Source organism: Pogoniulus pusillus, chromosome 16, assembly GCF_015220805.1.
Source record: "Pogoniulus pusillus isolate bPogPus1 chromosome 16, bPogPus1.pri, whole genome shotgun sequence".
In the NCBI taxonomy this organism is placed as follows: Eukaryota; Metazoa; Chordata; class Aves; order Piciformes; family Lybiidae; genus Pogoniulus; species Pogoniulus pusillus.
Genome location: NC_087279.1, coordinates 20,317,417 through 20,331,878, shown reverse-complemented (window position 1 = coordinate 20,331,878; position 14,462 = coordinate 20,317,417). Strand labels below are relative to the sequence as shown.

The 14,462-nt window shown below is 46.1% G+C and overlaps 1 protein-coding gene across 5 annotated transcripts in view; it reads left to right on the top strand.

Annotated features, from left to right (window-relative positions):
* CFAP20DC (CFAP20 domain containing) overlaps positions 1 to 14,462 on the top strand; it is a 91,036-nt gene that overhangs the window by 59,806 nt on the left and 16,768 nt on the right. For all 5 annotated transcript variants that reach the window (XM_064156958.1, XM_064156955.1, XM_064156956.1 and 2 more), the window contains one exon: positions 6,502 to 6,563. In XM_064156958.1, the coding sequence (XP_064013028.1) occupies positions 6,502 to 6,563 (62 nt within the window). The remainder of the gene's footprint in view (positions 1 to 6,501; positions 6,564 to 14,462) is intronic.

Below are 14,462 nucleotides of genomic sequence, written 5' to 3'. Positions count from 1 at the left end.
GAGACTGGATATGGCACTTGGTGCCATGGTCTAGTTGATTGGACAGGGCTGAGTGCAAGGTTGGACTGGATGATCTTGGAGGTCTCTTCCAATGGGGTTGATTCTATGATTCTATGACACTCTAGTTCCTTCCTTAACACTGGAACCATCCATAGCCTGTAGTTAAATAGGGAGATGCAGTGAGACTGGATATGGCACTTGGTGCCATGGTCTAGTTGATTGGACAGGGCTGGGTGCAAGGTTGGACTGGATGAGCTTGGAGGTCTCTTCCAACCTGGTTGATTCTATAATTCTATGACACTCTAGTTCCTTCCTTAACACTGGAACCATCCATAGCCCATACTTAAATAGGGAGATGCAGTGAGACTGGCTGTAGCACTTGGTGATTAGATATCATTGTGTAACAGGTTGGACTCAATGATCTCAAAGGTCTTTTCCAATCTGATTAATCCTGTGATTCTGTGGTTTTAACCACTTGAGATACTTAAACATTACACATGTAGTTGATTTCATCCTGTTTCCAATGCATCTTCTCAGTACTCACTAAATAGACTCAAGCATAGTGTAAAGCTGCAAGGCTGGACAAATGGAACTCAATTAAATAAAGAGAATAGCAGTCTCATTAATTTTTGAATAGTTTAATTATGAGGAAATTGGTATGAATATTTAGACATGTCAGTTTGGTTAATACAAATTACATCACTAAGCCAAAATGAACTTTTCAAGTAAAATGAACTGCTCCAGTATTCAGTGAAGCACATTGTGACTGCAAAGGCAGTTCTTTGATCTTGCTGCCTTGATCAGCTTCTGTAGCTTCAGAGTAATAGAATCAGTCTAAGGAAGTGTTTAGCTGTAATAGGCTAGTCATTTAAATTGTAATGGTAATATAGCTGTAGCTTTTCCTAACAGCCTTTGCACAAAAGGGACTCTGTACCAGCACTGTGTTGATTAGTCCACCATGTCTATTGATAAAGCAATATTGATATTGAATGACTTTAGAACTGGTCAACTAGCAAATAGCAAAAGCAATCAGCAGAGATCCACTTCAACAGCTCGATGTCTTTCTTGTTCAAAGGGCTGGACACAGCACTCCAAGTAGGGTCTCACAAGAGAGGAGAGTAGCAGAAGAGTAGCTGATGTTTAGAAATAAACATTGCCAGTGCTTATTTAGGGCATGTTGAAGCATTTCTGTGCAGCAGAGTCTCTCCCAGACTGATCGAGCTTGCAGTTTTGTTTGGTGATGGAAAAGTGGAGGCTACTCTCAATCCTTTCATCCCACAGCCTGAGCAAAGTCACCATTTCTTGAGCTTATAGTTTTAGGGCTACTCTCAGTCTCTTCATCCCACAGCCTGAGCAAAGTCACCATTTCTTGAGCTTATAGTTTCAGGGCTACTCTCAGTCTTCATCCCACAGCCTGAGCAAAGTCACCATTTCTGGAGCCTGTAGTTTTAGAGCTACTCTCAGTCTTCATCCCACAGCCTGAGCAAAGTCACCATTTCTTGAGCCTGTGTTTTTTACCAGAAGTGTTCCTTATACCTATATTCATTCCTTATGTAGACTGTGTGAAAAAGAAACCTATAGAATAAAAGCAAATCATTTTTGTCACTGATTTTCAGTACCACCATCATCTGAGTTGAGACAAGAGAGTCTACAAAAGATCAGTCTTCCAAATCAGCTGTACAGACTGAACAAAAAGAAGTTTATCTCTGCCTGTAGCCATCTTCCAGCTGCACAGGAAAAAGAATTTTAGCAGTACAGTACATGGAAGAGAAACAGAAATGATCCTCATATTGCAGTTTGAGAAATTAAGGACAGCTTGAAATTCTTGTCATGATTAAACTTGCATGCTTACATGTATTTCCAGGTTGTATCTTACATCAGTAGTATCTGTTGCCTCCTCTTATGTTCTTCAAACATAAGTAAAGAGTATTTTTATTCCTAATTTTTTGTTCATTTCATACAGCATTTTTCATTCCTGAGTGGAATCTATGGCAACAGCACCACCAGAAGGCAGCTTTTTGTGTATCTTTCATGTTGGTGTTTTGCAAGGCAGGGCAGGATATAATCGTGGTAGGTAGTGAATCTGTGCATCAAAGCAGTGTTTTATATATAAAAGAGCTTTTTAAGGAGTTTATTTGTTTCATCACATGTCATTGTTGGTCTGATTGCCAGATTCATTGAACATTCTTGATTCTGTGGTTCTCATGTTGCTGACTCTAATGAAACCCTTCTGAATATAAAGGCATATAGATCAATCCTATGGCTAAGTTGCAGCTAGAACAGATGTCCTCCAAACAACTATGAAACAGATACAATAAAACTTTATTTTTATATCTTGTGATAGTTTACCAAGAACTGAATATGTGCTGTCAGGTGAAATTGTTGAAATGTGAGTTGTTTAGCAACTGCTGTAAACTACAGCAGCCTGAAAGGAATAAAATGACTTTGAATATTATCCATGACATGACCCAGCATAGCTATCAGTTATAAACAGCAAAAAAAAACACCCTTCTAGTTTAAAATGGATTCTTTTTCCTCTTTGAAGAATTGTAAACCCTTGTAAAGTGTGTGAGGCACAATTCCAAATCACTGACATAAATGTGTTTAGAAATTAAGCATTATAAAAGACTTTGACTGAAGGTTTTCTTAAATCTTAAGGTCTAGGAAATTCCAGGTTAGCTTTGCACTAATATAGAATCATAGAATCAGTCAGGGTTGGAAGGGACCACAAGGATCAGCCAGTTCCAACCCCCCTGCCATGCCCAGGGACAGCCTACCCTAGATCAGGATGGCCACAGCCTCATCCAGCCTGGCCTTAAACACCTCCAGCCATGGGGCCTCAACCACCTCCCTCCGCAACCCATTCCAGCCTCTCACCACTCTCATGCTCAACAACTTCCTCCTCACGTCCAATCTCAATCTCCCCACCTCCAGCTTTGCTCTATTTCCCACAGTCCTCTCACTCCCTGACAGCCTCAAAAGTCCCTCCCCAGCTTTTTTGTAGCCCCCTTGAGAACCTGGAAGGCCACAAGAAGGTCACCTGGGAGCCTCCTCTTCTGCAGCCTGCACAGCCCCAACTCTTTCAGTCTGTGCTCACAGCAGAGCTGCTGCATCCCTCTGAGCATCCTCGTGGCCCTTCTCTGGACACACTCCAGCATCTCCACATCCCTCTTGTAATGGGGGCTGCAGAACTGGATGCAGTACTGCAGGTGGGGTCTCAGGAGAGCAGAGTAGAGGGGGAGAATCACCTCCCTCATCCTACTGGCCACACTTCTCCTGATGCAGCCCAGGCTCTGCTTGGCCCTCTGGGCTGCAAGTGCACACTGCTGGCTCCTTCTCATCTAGCAGCACCCCCAAGTCCCTCTCCTCAGGGCTGCTTTCCAGCCACTCACTGCCCAGCCTGGATTTGTGCTTGGCATTGTGAGTGTGCTTGGGAAGAAAGACACAGTTCTCTTTGTTGCAGAGTATAATGTGTAAGTTTTACTGACATGTATCCATGTTATTGAGGAAAACTGGAAAAGCTTACACAATATTTCCACCCAAATGCCTTGCTTTATTCTAGAGATCCAGTAAGGCCTTCCCACTCTGTCAGGGAATTGGCACATTCAACTTCTTGGGTAGCTGTTGCCACACTTAGAACACCACTTCAGATATAATACAAAACAGTCTGGAGAAAGATCATATGTAAGAGGGAAGCATCAGAAGATAGAAACTTCAGAGAGCCTGCAGGCCAGGAGCTAATGTCCTGCCGTTTGGACAGTGCTTGTCAGCAGGAATTCAGGAGTGGGAATTAAGGTTCATTATACTTGAAAATTAAACTTGGTCCCTCAGTCAGATATGCAGAGCATAAGGAAGATTTTCCTGGGTTGTTCTTTGCTATATCCTAGAAGCTTGTAGTGGCAGAATGCTCCGTTAGCAGACTCCAAATTATGCTCACCACTAAGATCTGTTTTTTTCCAGTAAGGACTACTCACAGAAAAGAGATTAACTTGTTCCCCAAGCAACTTCTGAGGTATAAATTCAGTCACATAATCCTTGATCTGCAGAATATTTGAAAGGGTACTTGCAGGTTCCTATCTAATTTATGGAAGGTCTTTTGGCCTCCTTTGTGATGCTTCAGAAAAAAAGAAGCTACTGAAGACAAAAATGATCTGGCAGAAGTGAAGTCTGACAGACAAGAGGAGTGATATTTAAACCCAGAGTTATTCCAGCTGAGAGCTCAGTTTGACAATCCCTGGAGGGATCTGTTCACATCAAGTCAAATTGCAAAAGTGAGGCAGACTGTCCTTTACTATGAAATAAGGCTAAAAATTATTTAGACAGATATTCTGGTTCATAGACTGACTAATTCCCTTTCTGCCTCATCCTCAGGCTTCCACTAGCCATCATTTGGGAATTGCACTATTCACCACCAGGCAGTGACTCATATTTGGCAGTAATTAGGATGTCATTCATCCTGAACATATATTTTACATCCTTTCTCACTTCCTGGAACCAAGAGAACGTCCTCATTTTCATACTGGTTTCTATAAAAAAAGAGCAATTGCTTTCTTTGTTTAGTATTTCTTTCTGGCATTCCATGTACTAAATTGCATAAGTGTTCTTAACACATGCTTGCATCTCCACTGCTCTGTGGTAAAGGGTTGGACTTGATGATCTGTGAGGTCTCTTCCAACCCTGATGATACTGTGATACTGTGATACTGAGAGCAGCTCCATGGAGAAAGACCGTGGAGTGCTGGTGGACATCAAGTTCTGTGTGGGCCAACAATGTGCCCTTGTGGCCAAGAGAGTCAATGGCATCCTGGTGTGCCTCAGGAAAAGTGTGGCTGGCAGGGCTGGGGAAGTTCTTCTCCTCTGCTCTGCCCTAGTGAGACCACACCTGGAATGCTGTGTCCAATTTTGGGTTCCCCAGTTCAAGAGACACAGGGAACTGCTGGTAAGAATCCAGGACAGAGCCACAAGGATGACTGGGGGACTTGAGCATCTCCCCTACAAAGAGAGACTGAGAAACCTGGGCCTGTTTAGTGTGGAGAAGAGAAGATTGAGAGGAGATCTCAGCTCTGTGTGCAGATAGCTGAGGGGTGGGTGTCAAGTGGCTGGGGCCAATCTCTGGTCAGCAGCAGTAAGATAAGGAGCAACAGCTACAAACTGGAACAGAGAAGGTTCTGCCTCAATATGAGGAGAAACTTCTTTACAATGAAGGTGACAGAGCTGTGTCTAATTTTGGGCTCCCCAGTTCAAGAGATGCAGAGAACTTTATGTTGTCCAGACCCATCCCACAGGGAGGTCTGTTGTCTCCCTGGGGCCTGGGTACAGAATATCACAAGGAGGCTGCCCAAGGTAGTTCATCCCTCTGATTACTGCCTGTTGCTGGTTGTCCAGGCTGGCAGTAATGAAACTGGCAGAAAGGGTACCAGGGTACCCTTCTTCCCCTGTGCTCAGCACTGCTCAGGCCACACCTTGAGTGCTGTGTCCAGTTCTGGGCCCCTCCATTTAAGAAAGATGTTGAGGTGCTGGAAGGTGTCCAGAGAAGGGCACCAAGGCTGATGAGGGGCCTGGAGCACAGCCCTGTGAGGAGAGGCTGAGGGAGCTGGGGGTGTGCAGCCTGCAGAAGAGGAATCTCAGAGGAGACTCTCTACAACTCTACAACTACCTGAAGGGACCTTGTAGCCAGGCAGAGGTTGACCTCTTCTCCCAGGCACTCAGGGACAGAACAAGAGGACACAGCCTCAAGCTGCAGCAGGGCAAGTTTAGGCTGCACATTAGGAAGAAGTTCTTCATGGAAAGAGTGATCGGCATTGGAATGGGCTGCCCGGGGAGGTGGTGGAGTCACTATCCCTGGAGGTGTTTAAAAGGAGACTGGATGAGGCACTCAGTGCCATGCATCAGTTAATTAGAAGGGTTAGGTGTTAGGTTGGCCTTGATGATCCTAGAGGCCTCTTCCAACCTGGCTAATTCTGTGACTCTGAAATATCTGAGGGGTGGGTGTCAAGTGCCTGGGGCCAATCTTTTTTCAGTGGTCAGCAGCAATAAGACGAGGAGCAACAGCTACAAACTGGAGTAGAGAAGGTTTCACCTCAACATGAGGAGAAACTTCTTTACAGTGAGGGTGACAGAGCCCTGGAACAGGCTGCCTGGATAGGTTGTGGAGTCTCCTTCTCTGGAGACTTTCCAAACCCACCTGGATGTGTTTCTGTGCAAACTCCACTAGGAGATCCTGCCTAGGCAGGGGGGTTGGACTCTATGCTCTCTGGAGGTCCCTTCCAACCTCTAAAGTTCTGTGATTTCCACATAGAGAAAATCCCCTGCTAAGTTGTACTTTTGCACTGTTAGGCTGTAAATATCCATTTTAAATTTCACAGGTAAGAAAGCAAAAAAAGGATGTCAAATTCTAATAGCAGAAGCTGCAAGTGTGTAGATCTCTTACATGCTTCTAAACACCCTGAGAGAATATTTGCAGAAAAAATATCTTCTCACTATTACTTTTTGTTTTCCACAGTGTGTCAGTCAAGAGCATCACTATCAGGAAGAAAGGAGCCAGCTTTCTCTTTCCAGCCCATGGTAAGATTCCATTAATAGCCCAGGCACTAAGGATTCAGTTAGAGTGTTCTGAATATTAAATGTGACATTCTTTGATTTAATCTTAAATCTCATTTTCAATTGCAACCTCCTCTCAGAGGGCTTTGCTGTTGCTCATTGTAGTCATTGTCTGCAATGTGTCTATGTTGTCCTGGAACGCAGAACTGAATTCTGCATGGTTTGGATGTACCATTGTGTATTTAGAATCAGAGAATCAGTCAGGGTTGGAAGGGGCCACAAGGATCAGCTAGGTCCAACCCCCCTGCCATGGCCAGGGACACCCTACCCTACATCAGGCTGGCCACAGCCTCAGCCAGCCTGGCCTTAAACACCTCCAGCCATGGGGCCTCAACCACCTCCCTGGGCAACCCATTCCAGCCTCTCACCACTCTCATGCTCAACAACTTCCTCCTCACCTCCACTCTGAATCTCTCCACCTCTATCTTTGCTCCATTCCCCCCAGTCCTGTCACTCCCTGACAGCCTAAAAAGTCCCTCCCCAGCTTTTTTGGAGGTCCCCTTCAGATCCTGGAAGGCCACAAGAAGGTCACCTGGGAGCCTCCTCTTCTGCAGCCTGCACAGCCCCAACTCTTTCAGTCTGTCCTCACAGCAGAGCTGCTGCAGCCCTCTCAGCATCCTCGTGGCCCTTCTCTGGACACTCTCCAGCATCTCCACATCCTTCTTGTAATGGGGGCTGCAGAACTGGATGCAGTACTGCAGGTGGGGTCTCAGCAGAGCAGAGTAGGGGGTGGAATTTAAAGTAAGTGACATAAGCCCTGCTTCTGCATCTGCTTTGATGGATGATTCAGCAGTTCTTCCTCATCTAACACACAGACACTCACCTGTTTCTTTCTCCTTCTCTCCATCTCTGCTTTGAAGGCTTAGAATTAGGATTCTGTACACGACTCTAGGTGCCAGGGAATCCATTTGTTACAAAACATTTTAATGTTTCTTATTTAGACATATTTTTTCCAATAGCAAGCCCAGTCAGGAGCTGGTATTACAGCACTGCAGTAGTTCAAAGGGATCCTGCCTCCACTATATTCTGACTGTCAGGTTTTTAGCTTGATCTGTTTTGTATGGAATCAGCAACAAAATCCCTGTGACTTTAATATGAGGTGAGATGAAGACAAAGGGAGAGGCTGGGGAGAAATAATCAAACTGAGGCAATCAAAATTGTTTCAGAACTGCCTTGCAACTGTGCAACCCTACCATCACTGTCAATTTTTAACAGCCTGAACAAGACATGTACTTATTTTATAGAGCAGTCTTGTTTCACTTCCAGTTGGTGTCAGTAATGTGGGATTTCACCTGTCCAGATTTTAAGTGGACAATGTGTGTGTGTTGAAAGGGATCAGAGCACAGAACATTTCAGATACTTCTTTGTCATAGAATGATACAATGGTTTAGGTTGGAAGGGACCTCAAGGATCATCCAGTTCCAATGGAGGTATCACAGTATCACAGTATCATTAGGGTTGGAAGAGACCTCACAGATCATCAAGTCCAACCCTTTACCACAGAGCTCAAGGCTAGACCATGGCACCAAGTGCCACGTCCAACCTTGCCTTGAAGTGCCCCGGAGACGGCGACTCCACCACCTCCCCGGGCAGCCCATTCCAGTGTCCAATGACTCTCTCAGTGAAGAACTTTCTCCTCACCTCAAGCCTAAATTTCCCCTGGCGCAGCCTGAGGCTGTGTCCTCTTGTTCTGGTGCTGGCCACCTGAGAGAAGAGAGCAACCTCCTCCTGGCCACAACCACCCCTCAGGTAGTTGTAGACAGCAATAAGGTCTGCCCTGAGCCTCCTCTTCTCCAGGCTAACCAATCCCAGCTCCCTCAGCCTCTCCTCGTAGGGCTGTGCTCAAGGCCTCTCCCCAGCCTCGTCGCCCTTCTCTGGACACGCTCAAGCATCTCAATGTCCCTCCTAAACTGGGGGGCCCAGAACTGAACACACTACTCAAGGTGTGGTCTAACCAGTGCAGAGTCCAGGGGCAGAATGACCTCCCTGCTCCTGCTGACCACACCATTCCTGATGCAGGCCAGGATGCCACTGGCTCTCTTGGCCACCTGGGCACACTGCTGGCTCATGTTCAGGCGGGTATCAATCAGCACCCCCAGATCCCTCTCTGTCTGGCTGCTCTCAGCCACTCTGACCCCAGCCTGTATCTCTGCATGGGGTTGTTGTGGCCAAAGTGCAGCACCCTGCACTTGGAGCTATTGAACCCCATCCCATTGGCCTCTGCCCATCTGTCCAGGCGGTCAAGGTCCTGCTGCGGAGCCCTTCAGGCCAGGCTGGATGAGGCTGTGGGCAGCCTGATGTAGGGTAGGGTGTCCCTGGCCATGGCAGGGGGTTGGAACTGGCTGATCCTTGTGGTCCCTTCCAACCCTGACTGATTCTATGATTCTGTGACTTGGTTCTTGTGCCATTTAAACCCAATACACACAGTAGGCTTAAAACCTCTCTGGAAATGCATGCAAAAGTCTTTGTAAAACACCTGACTTGCAAGTGCCTCATAAATTCAGTAGCCCTTCTGAACTGCCTGTAAAGCATTATTGGGCTGTAAATACAGAAGATGACAAAATTATGAGGTCAGTTTGCATCATGACATAAAAGAGTGGAGCTGATGTGACTTGAATACCATTATTCACGTCATTATCTTTCATTTGTAATAGCAGACACTATAATGTTTCTCACAGAGGGTGGGTACCTAAATGAGAGGGAGATAAAATTAATGGTAATTCTCTAACTTCATTCCTAAACTGATTTTAAGGCAAATTTCAACAAGGAATGCATGAGCCTACTGTAGCTGTGTAGGGAAACACAGAATAAGTGACAAATTGGTGTGTTCTGTATAGATGAGTGGATATAAATGTCATGGCAGCAACACAGTTGTGTGATGCACATAGTGAAGCAGCAAATAGTTTGTTGTAAAGAGTGATAGAGAATTTGACAGGTCTCTAGTAACTTTAAAAAGGGTAGTAGTGTTATTTTCTGGGAAATGAAAAGAGAGCAATGTGGATGCTGTTGTCCAGTAAATGTTGCTTCTGTCCATAATAAGATAAAAGAACAAGGCAGGAAAGAAAGCACCTGTGAAGCTAATGGAAATGCAGTCAATAAAAACACCCAGCTAGCCTCATTTTCCAGTGGTTCCACTGGGTAAAGGTCGTAAGTCTGCCAAGAATATTGCTACTGCAGTACAAATCACCTCCACATCATGCTGCTTTGCAAGGCATACCAGCAGTTAATGAAAGGAGACAGACTGACTGCAGGGGCTACAGAGCCAGAGCAAGGTGACATGCAGTGTTTCAAGCCTTAGCTATGCACTTCCCATTCAATCATAGAATCATAGAATCAAGCAGGTTGGAAGAGACCTCCAAGATCATCCAGGCCAACCTATCACCCAGCCCTAGCCAGTCAACCAGACCATGGCACTAAGTGCCTCAGCCAGGCTTTGTTTGAAGACCCCCAGGGACGGTGCCTCCACCACCTCCCTGGGCAGCCCATTCCAATGCCAATCACTCTCTCTGTGAAGAACTTCTTCCTAACATCCAGCCTAGACATACCCTGGCACAACTTGAGACTGTGTCCCCTTGTTCTGTTGCTGGTTACCTGGGAGAAGAGGCCACCCCCCACCTGGCTACAATGTTCCTTCAGGTAGTTGTAGACAGTAATAAGGTCACCCCTGAGCCTCCTCTTCTCCAGGCTAAACAGCCCCAGCTCCCTCAACCTCTCCTCATAGGATTTGTGCTCCAGGCCCCTCACCAGCTTTGTTGTCCTTCTCTGGACACCTTCCAGCACCTCAACATCTTTCTTGAATTGAGGAGCCCAGAACTGGACACAGCACTCAAGGTGTGGCCTGAGCAGTGCTGAGTACAGGGGAAGAATAACCTCCCTTGTCCTGCTGGCCACACTGTTCCTGATGCAGGCCAGGATGCCATTGGCTCTCTTGGCTACCTGGGCACACTGCTGGCTCATCTTCAGCTTGCTGTCTATCAGTACCCCCAGGTCCCTTTCCTCCTGGCTGCTCTCCAGCCACTCTGTGCCCAGCCTGTAGTGCTGCTTGGGGTTGTTGTGGCCAAAGTGCAGAACCCTGCACTTGGCCTTGTTCAATCTCATCCCATTGGCCTCTGCCCACCCATCCAGCCTGGCCAGGTCCCTCTGCAGGGCTCTCCTGACAAGCATCTGGACCACCCTTTCTCTCAGACAGCTTTGCCCACCTGTAAGTAAACTTTCTGCTCAGCCTGATTAATGGTGGGGAAAAGCTGTGTTATAGCATAGCCTTTTCCATTCCCTGACTTCTAAACCACCCACTTTTATCTGTAGTATCCTTGTAAGACCTTCTGAATCAAACTGAGTCTGCTAATTAAACTCAGTTAATTTCTGTATATAGTTTTGTGGGGGGAGAAGTTTCAGGAAAAGAAAATAATTGTATTTTTATATCTGTTCCTGACTGGGCCACGTTAATTCCCTGCCTCCACAACAAACCTACATCCTTAATGACTACTTTATCAAACAACAGGATTCTTGTAGATTTGTAATTATAGACTTGCACAGGAGTTCAGAGAATGAATCATGAAATGGATAAACATTCTCCTTACACTAAATGCACATTTAGCTTCTTTTCAAACCTGATTATTGACAAAATTCTGGGATATTAGTTAGGTACAATGAAGGTTCTTTCTCTGTGTAGCTGACCATTCTGTTGTGAATTATCTTTGTTGCCATAAATAATGCCATTGCCATTACCATGGCACCTGAAATTTGCATATCATATCCATTCCAGCATAAAAAAACAGATCCACTGCAAAGTCTCAGCTACTAAAAGTATGTTCAGCTTTGGGACTACCATTCAAGTACTCTCATCTGTCCCAGATGGAAAACTAAACTAGCTGAAGGGAGGTTGTAGCCATGTGGAGTTGGTCTCTTTTGCCAGCCAAGCAGCAACAGAACAAGGGGACCCAGTCTCAAGCTGTGCCGGGGGAGGTCTAGGCTGGATGTTAGGAGGAAGTTGTTGGCAGAGAGAGTGATTGGCATTGGAATGGGCTGCCCAGGGAGGTGGTGGAGTCACCATCCCTGGAGGTGTTCAGGCAAAGCCTGGATGAGGCACTTGGTGCCATGGTCTGGTTGATTGGCCAGGGCTGGGTGCTAGGTTGGACTGGATGAGCTCAGAGGTCTCTTCTAACCTGGTTGATTCTATGATAAACATTCCAATAGCTGACACATGTCCTTATGCAATTGTCCTTTGAGCAATTGAGCAAGATGAAACTCACCTCAGAATGGTGCAATAGGATTGTAGCTGTAACATTTCTTTGCATTCACTGAACTCCAGCATGCCTGCTGTGAAATTCTGCCCCTCTACTCAGCACTGCTCAGGCCACACCTGTACTGTGTCCAGTTTTGGGTCCCTCCATTTAAGAAAGATGTTGAGGTGCTTGAATGTGTCCAGAGAAGAGTACCAAGGTTGGTGAGGGGCCTGGAGCACAGCCCTGTGAGCAGAGGCTGAGGGAGCTGGGGGTGTGCAGCCTGTAGAAGAGGAGGCTCAGGGCAGAGCTCATTGCTGTCTACAACTACCTGAAGGGAGGCTGTAACCAGGTGGGGTTGGTCTCTTCTGCCAGGCAATCAAGGACAGAACAAGAGGACACAGTCTCAAGTTGTGCTGGAGGAGGTCTAGGCTGGATGTCAGGAGGAAGTTGTTGTCAGAGAGAGTGATTGGCATTGGAATGGGCTGCCCAGGGAGGTGGTGGAGTCGCTGTCCCTGGAGGTGTTTAAAAGGAAACTGGATGAGGCACTTAGTGCCATGGTTTAGTTCATTAGAAGGGTTAGGTGTTAGGTTGGCCTCAGTGAGAGACATTTTCCAACCTGGTTAATTCTGTGCTTCTGTCATTCTGTGAAATTTAGACACAAAAATCTATCTCCCATATTTCCAAGCAAAGGCTTAAAGAGCAGAGTAACTTAAAGCACATTTAGAGACTGAGTACTGCAAAGGAGCATATTTTTGCTTCATTGTGAGATCAAGTCATACAACTCCATTACATCTGCAAGACAGACAGTGCTACATTATGAAGCATGACACAAAATTACACAACAGTTGTCAAAATAAGTGAGCAAGAGCAATGTATCACAAAATGTACTTTAGCTTATCATTGTACTCGTTCAGTTACTTTACTCATCCACAAAATAGAGTAATTTGCAAGAGGTCTTCCAGTCGTTAATCTGAATTAGTGAAGTTCTGCTGCATTTGTCAGGCTGTAATATGCATGAGAAAGAACATGACAAAGGAAGCAAATGGCACAGGAATCATCTCATTTGAAAGGTTACCATTTTTAATCGTGATGGTAAAAGGCTTAGCTGCAGAAAGGTTGTTTAGAACCAAGTGGCTCATATGCAAAAGCTTGTTAAAATAAGTGTTGTAAATGCCTTTCCCTTTTGTGGGAATCTGAGAACAGGAAAATGTGACAGCACAGGCACTGAGGGTTTGGATATAAACCCTGGCAAATGCAGTCTAACACACTGTTGCATCTATGCTAACAGGAGATTCTAGCTTCTTTTTTTTCCCTGGGTGACTGTTTTTAAACACAAAACTGTTAATCATAGACTCAACCAGGCTGGAAGAGACCTCCAAGATCATCCAGTCCAACCTAGCACCCAGCCCTAGCCAGTCAACTAGACCATGCCACCAAGTGCCTCATCCAGGCTTTGCTTCAACACCTCCAGGGACAGTGACTCCACCACCTCCCTGGGCAGCCCATTCCAATGCCAATCACTCTCTCTGACAACAACTTCCTCCTGACATCCAGCCTAGACCTCCCCTGGCACAACTTCACACTGTGTCCCCTTCTTCTGTTGCTGCTTGCCTGGCAGAAGAGCCCAAACCCACCTGGCTACAGCCTCCCTTCATGTAGCTGCAGGCAGCAATGAGCTCTGCCCTGAGCCTCCTCTTCTGCAGGCTGCACACCCCCAGCTCCCTCAGCCTCTCCTCACAGGGCTGTGCTCCAAGCCCCTCAGAAGCTTTGTCGCCCTCCTGTGGACACCTTCCAGCACCTCAACATCTCTCTTGAATGGAGGAGCCCAGAACTGGACACAGCACTCAAGGTGTGGCCTGAGCAGTGCTGAGTACAGGGGCAGAGTAACCTCCCCCCAAGGGGTGGAGGGGAAGAACAACCTCCCAACCTTTTCTTGTTTGTCCTTAGAGAGTATTTTTGTTGTTTCCCTGAGAGACTGTTTAGTTGTTTGTCCTTTTCTGAATGTTCCTGGGCCATTCAAGCAGAGTTCCTTGACCATGCTTCTATTTACAGCTAGGGGAATAGACAGTAAAATCTTTTGCATGCCTCTAAGCTTTCTTAGATGGCAAGGAAAAGATAGGTGTTAGCTTCTAACTCCAGTAGCCTTTGTTCACAGAATATTGGAATCTGTCCTTCAGTATTCAGCTGAACCTTTGCTGTGGACCTTTGCCAGGGTTTCTCCTGGGGATCTCTAGTGTCTGTGAATGACAAGAAACTTCCATTCCAAGCCAACTTCCAAGATCTGAGTCCAACTTCTGACAACTTTTAGAGCCTTAGGATTTTAGGGTAGTTGACAGAATAGGCAAGCTTCCAAATAGTTGTGTTGTTCCTGCTTCTGGAGAGGAAAAGCAGACTGCCACTAGCCAGCCTCCCTTCTAGGGAAATACATATTTATTCCTCCATCCTCCTCCTGAACTGGAAGCTTATTTAAATGCAGACAATTCAGGCTCCTTGATTTATATTGCCTATGCATGCAACATTTTCCACAGAGCAGAACTGTCTGGGTTTCCAAGGGCCCAGGTGCCCACCCTTCCCCTTAAGTTGGGTGACAGTGTTGATTTGCAGGAGGGTAGGGAGGCTCTGCAGAGGGATTTGGATA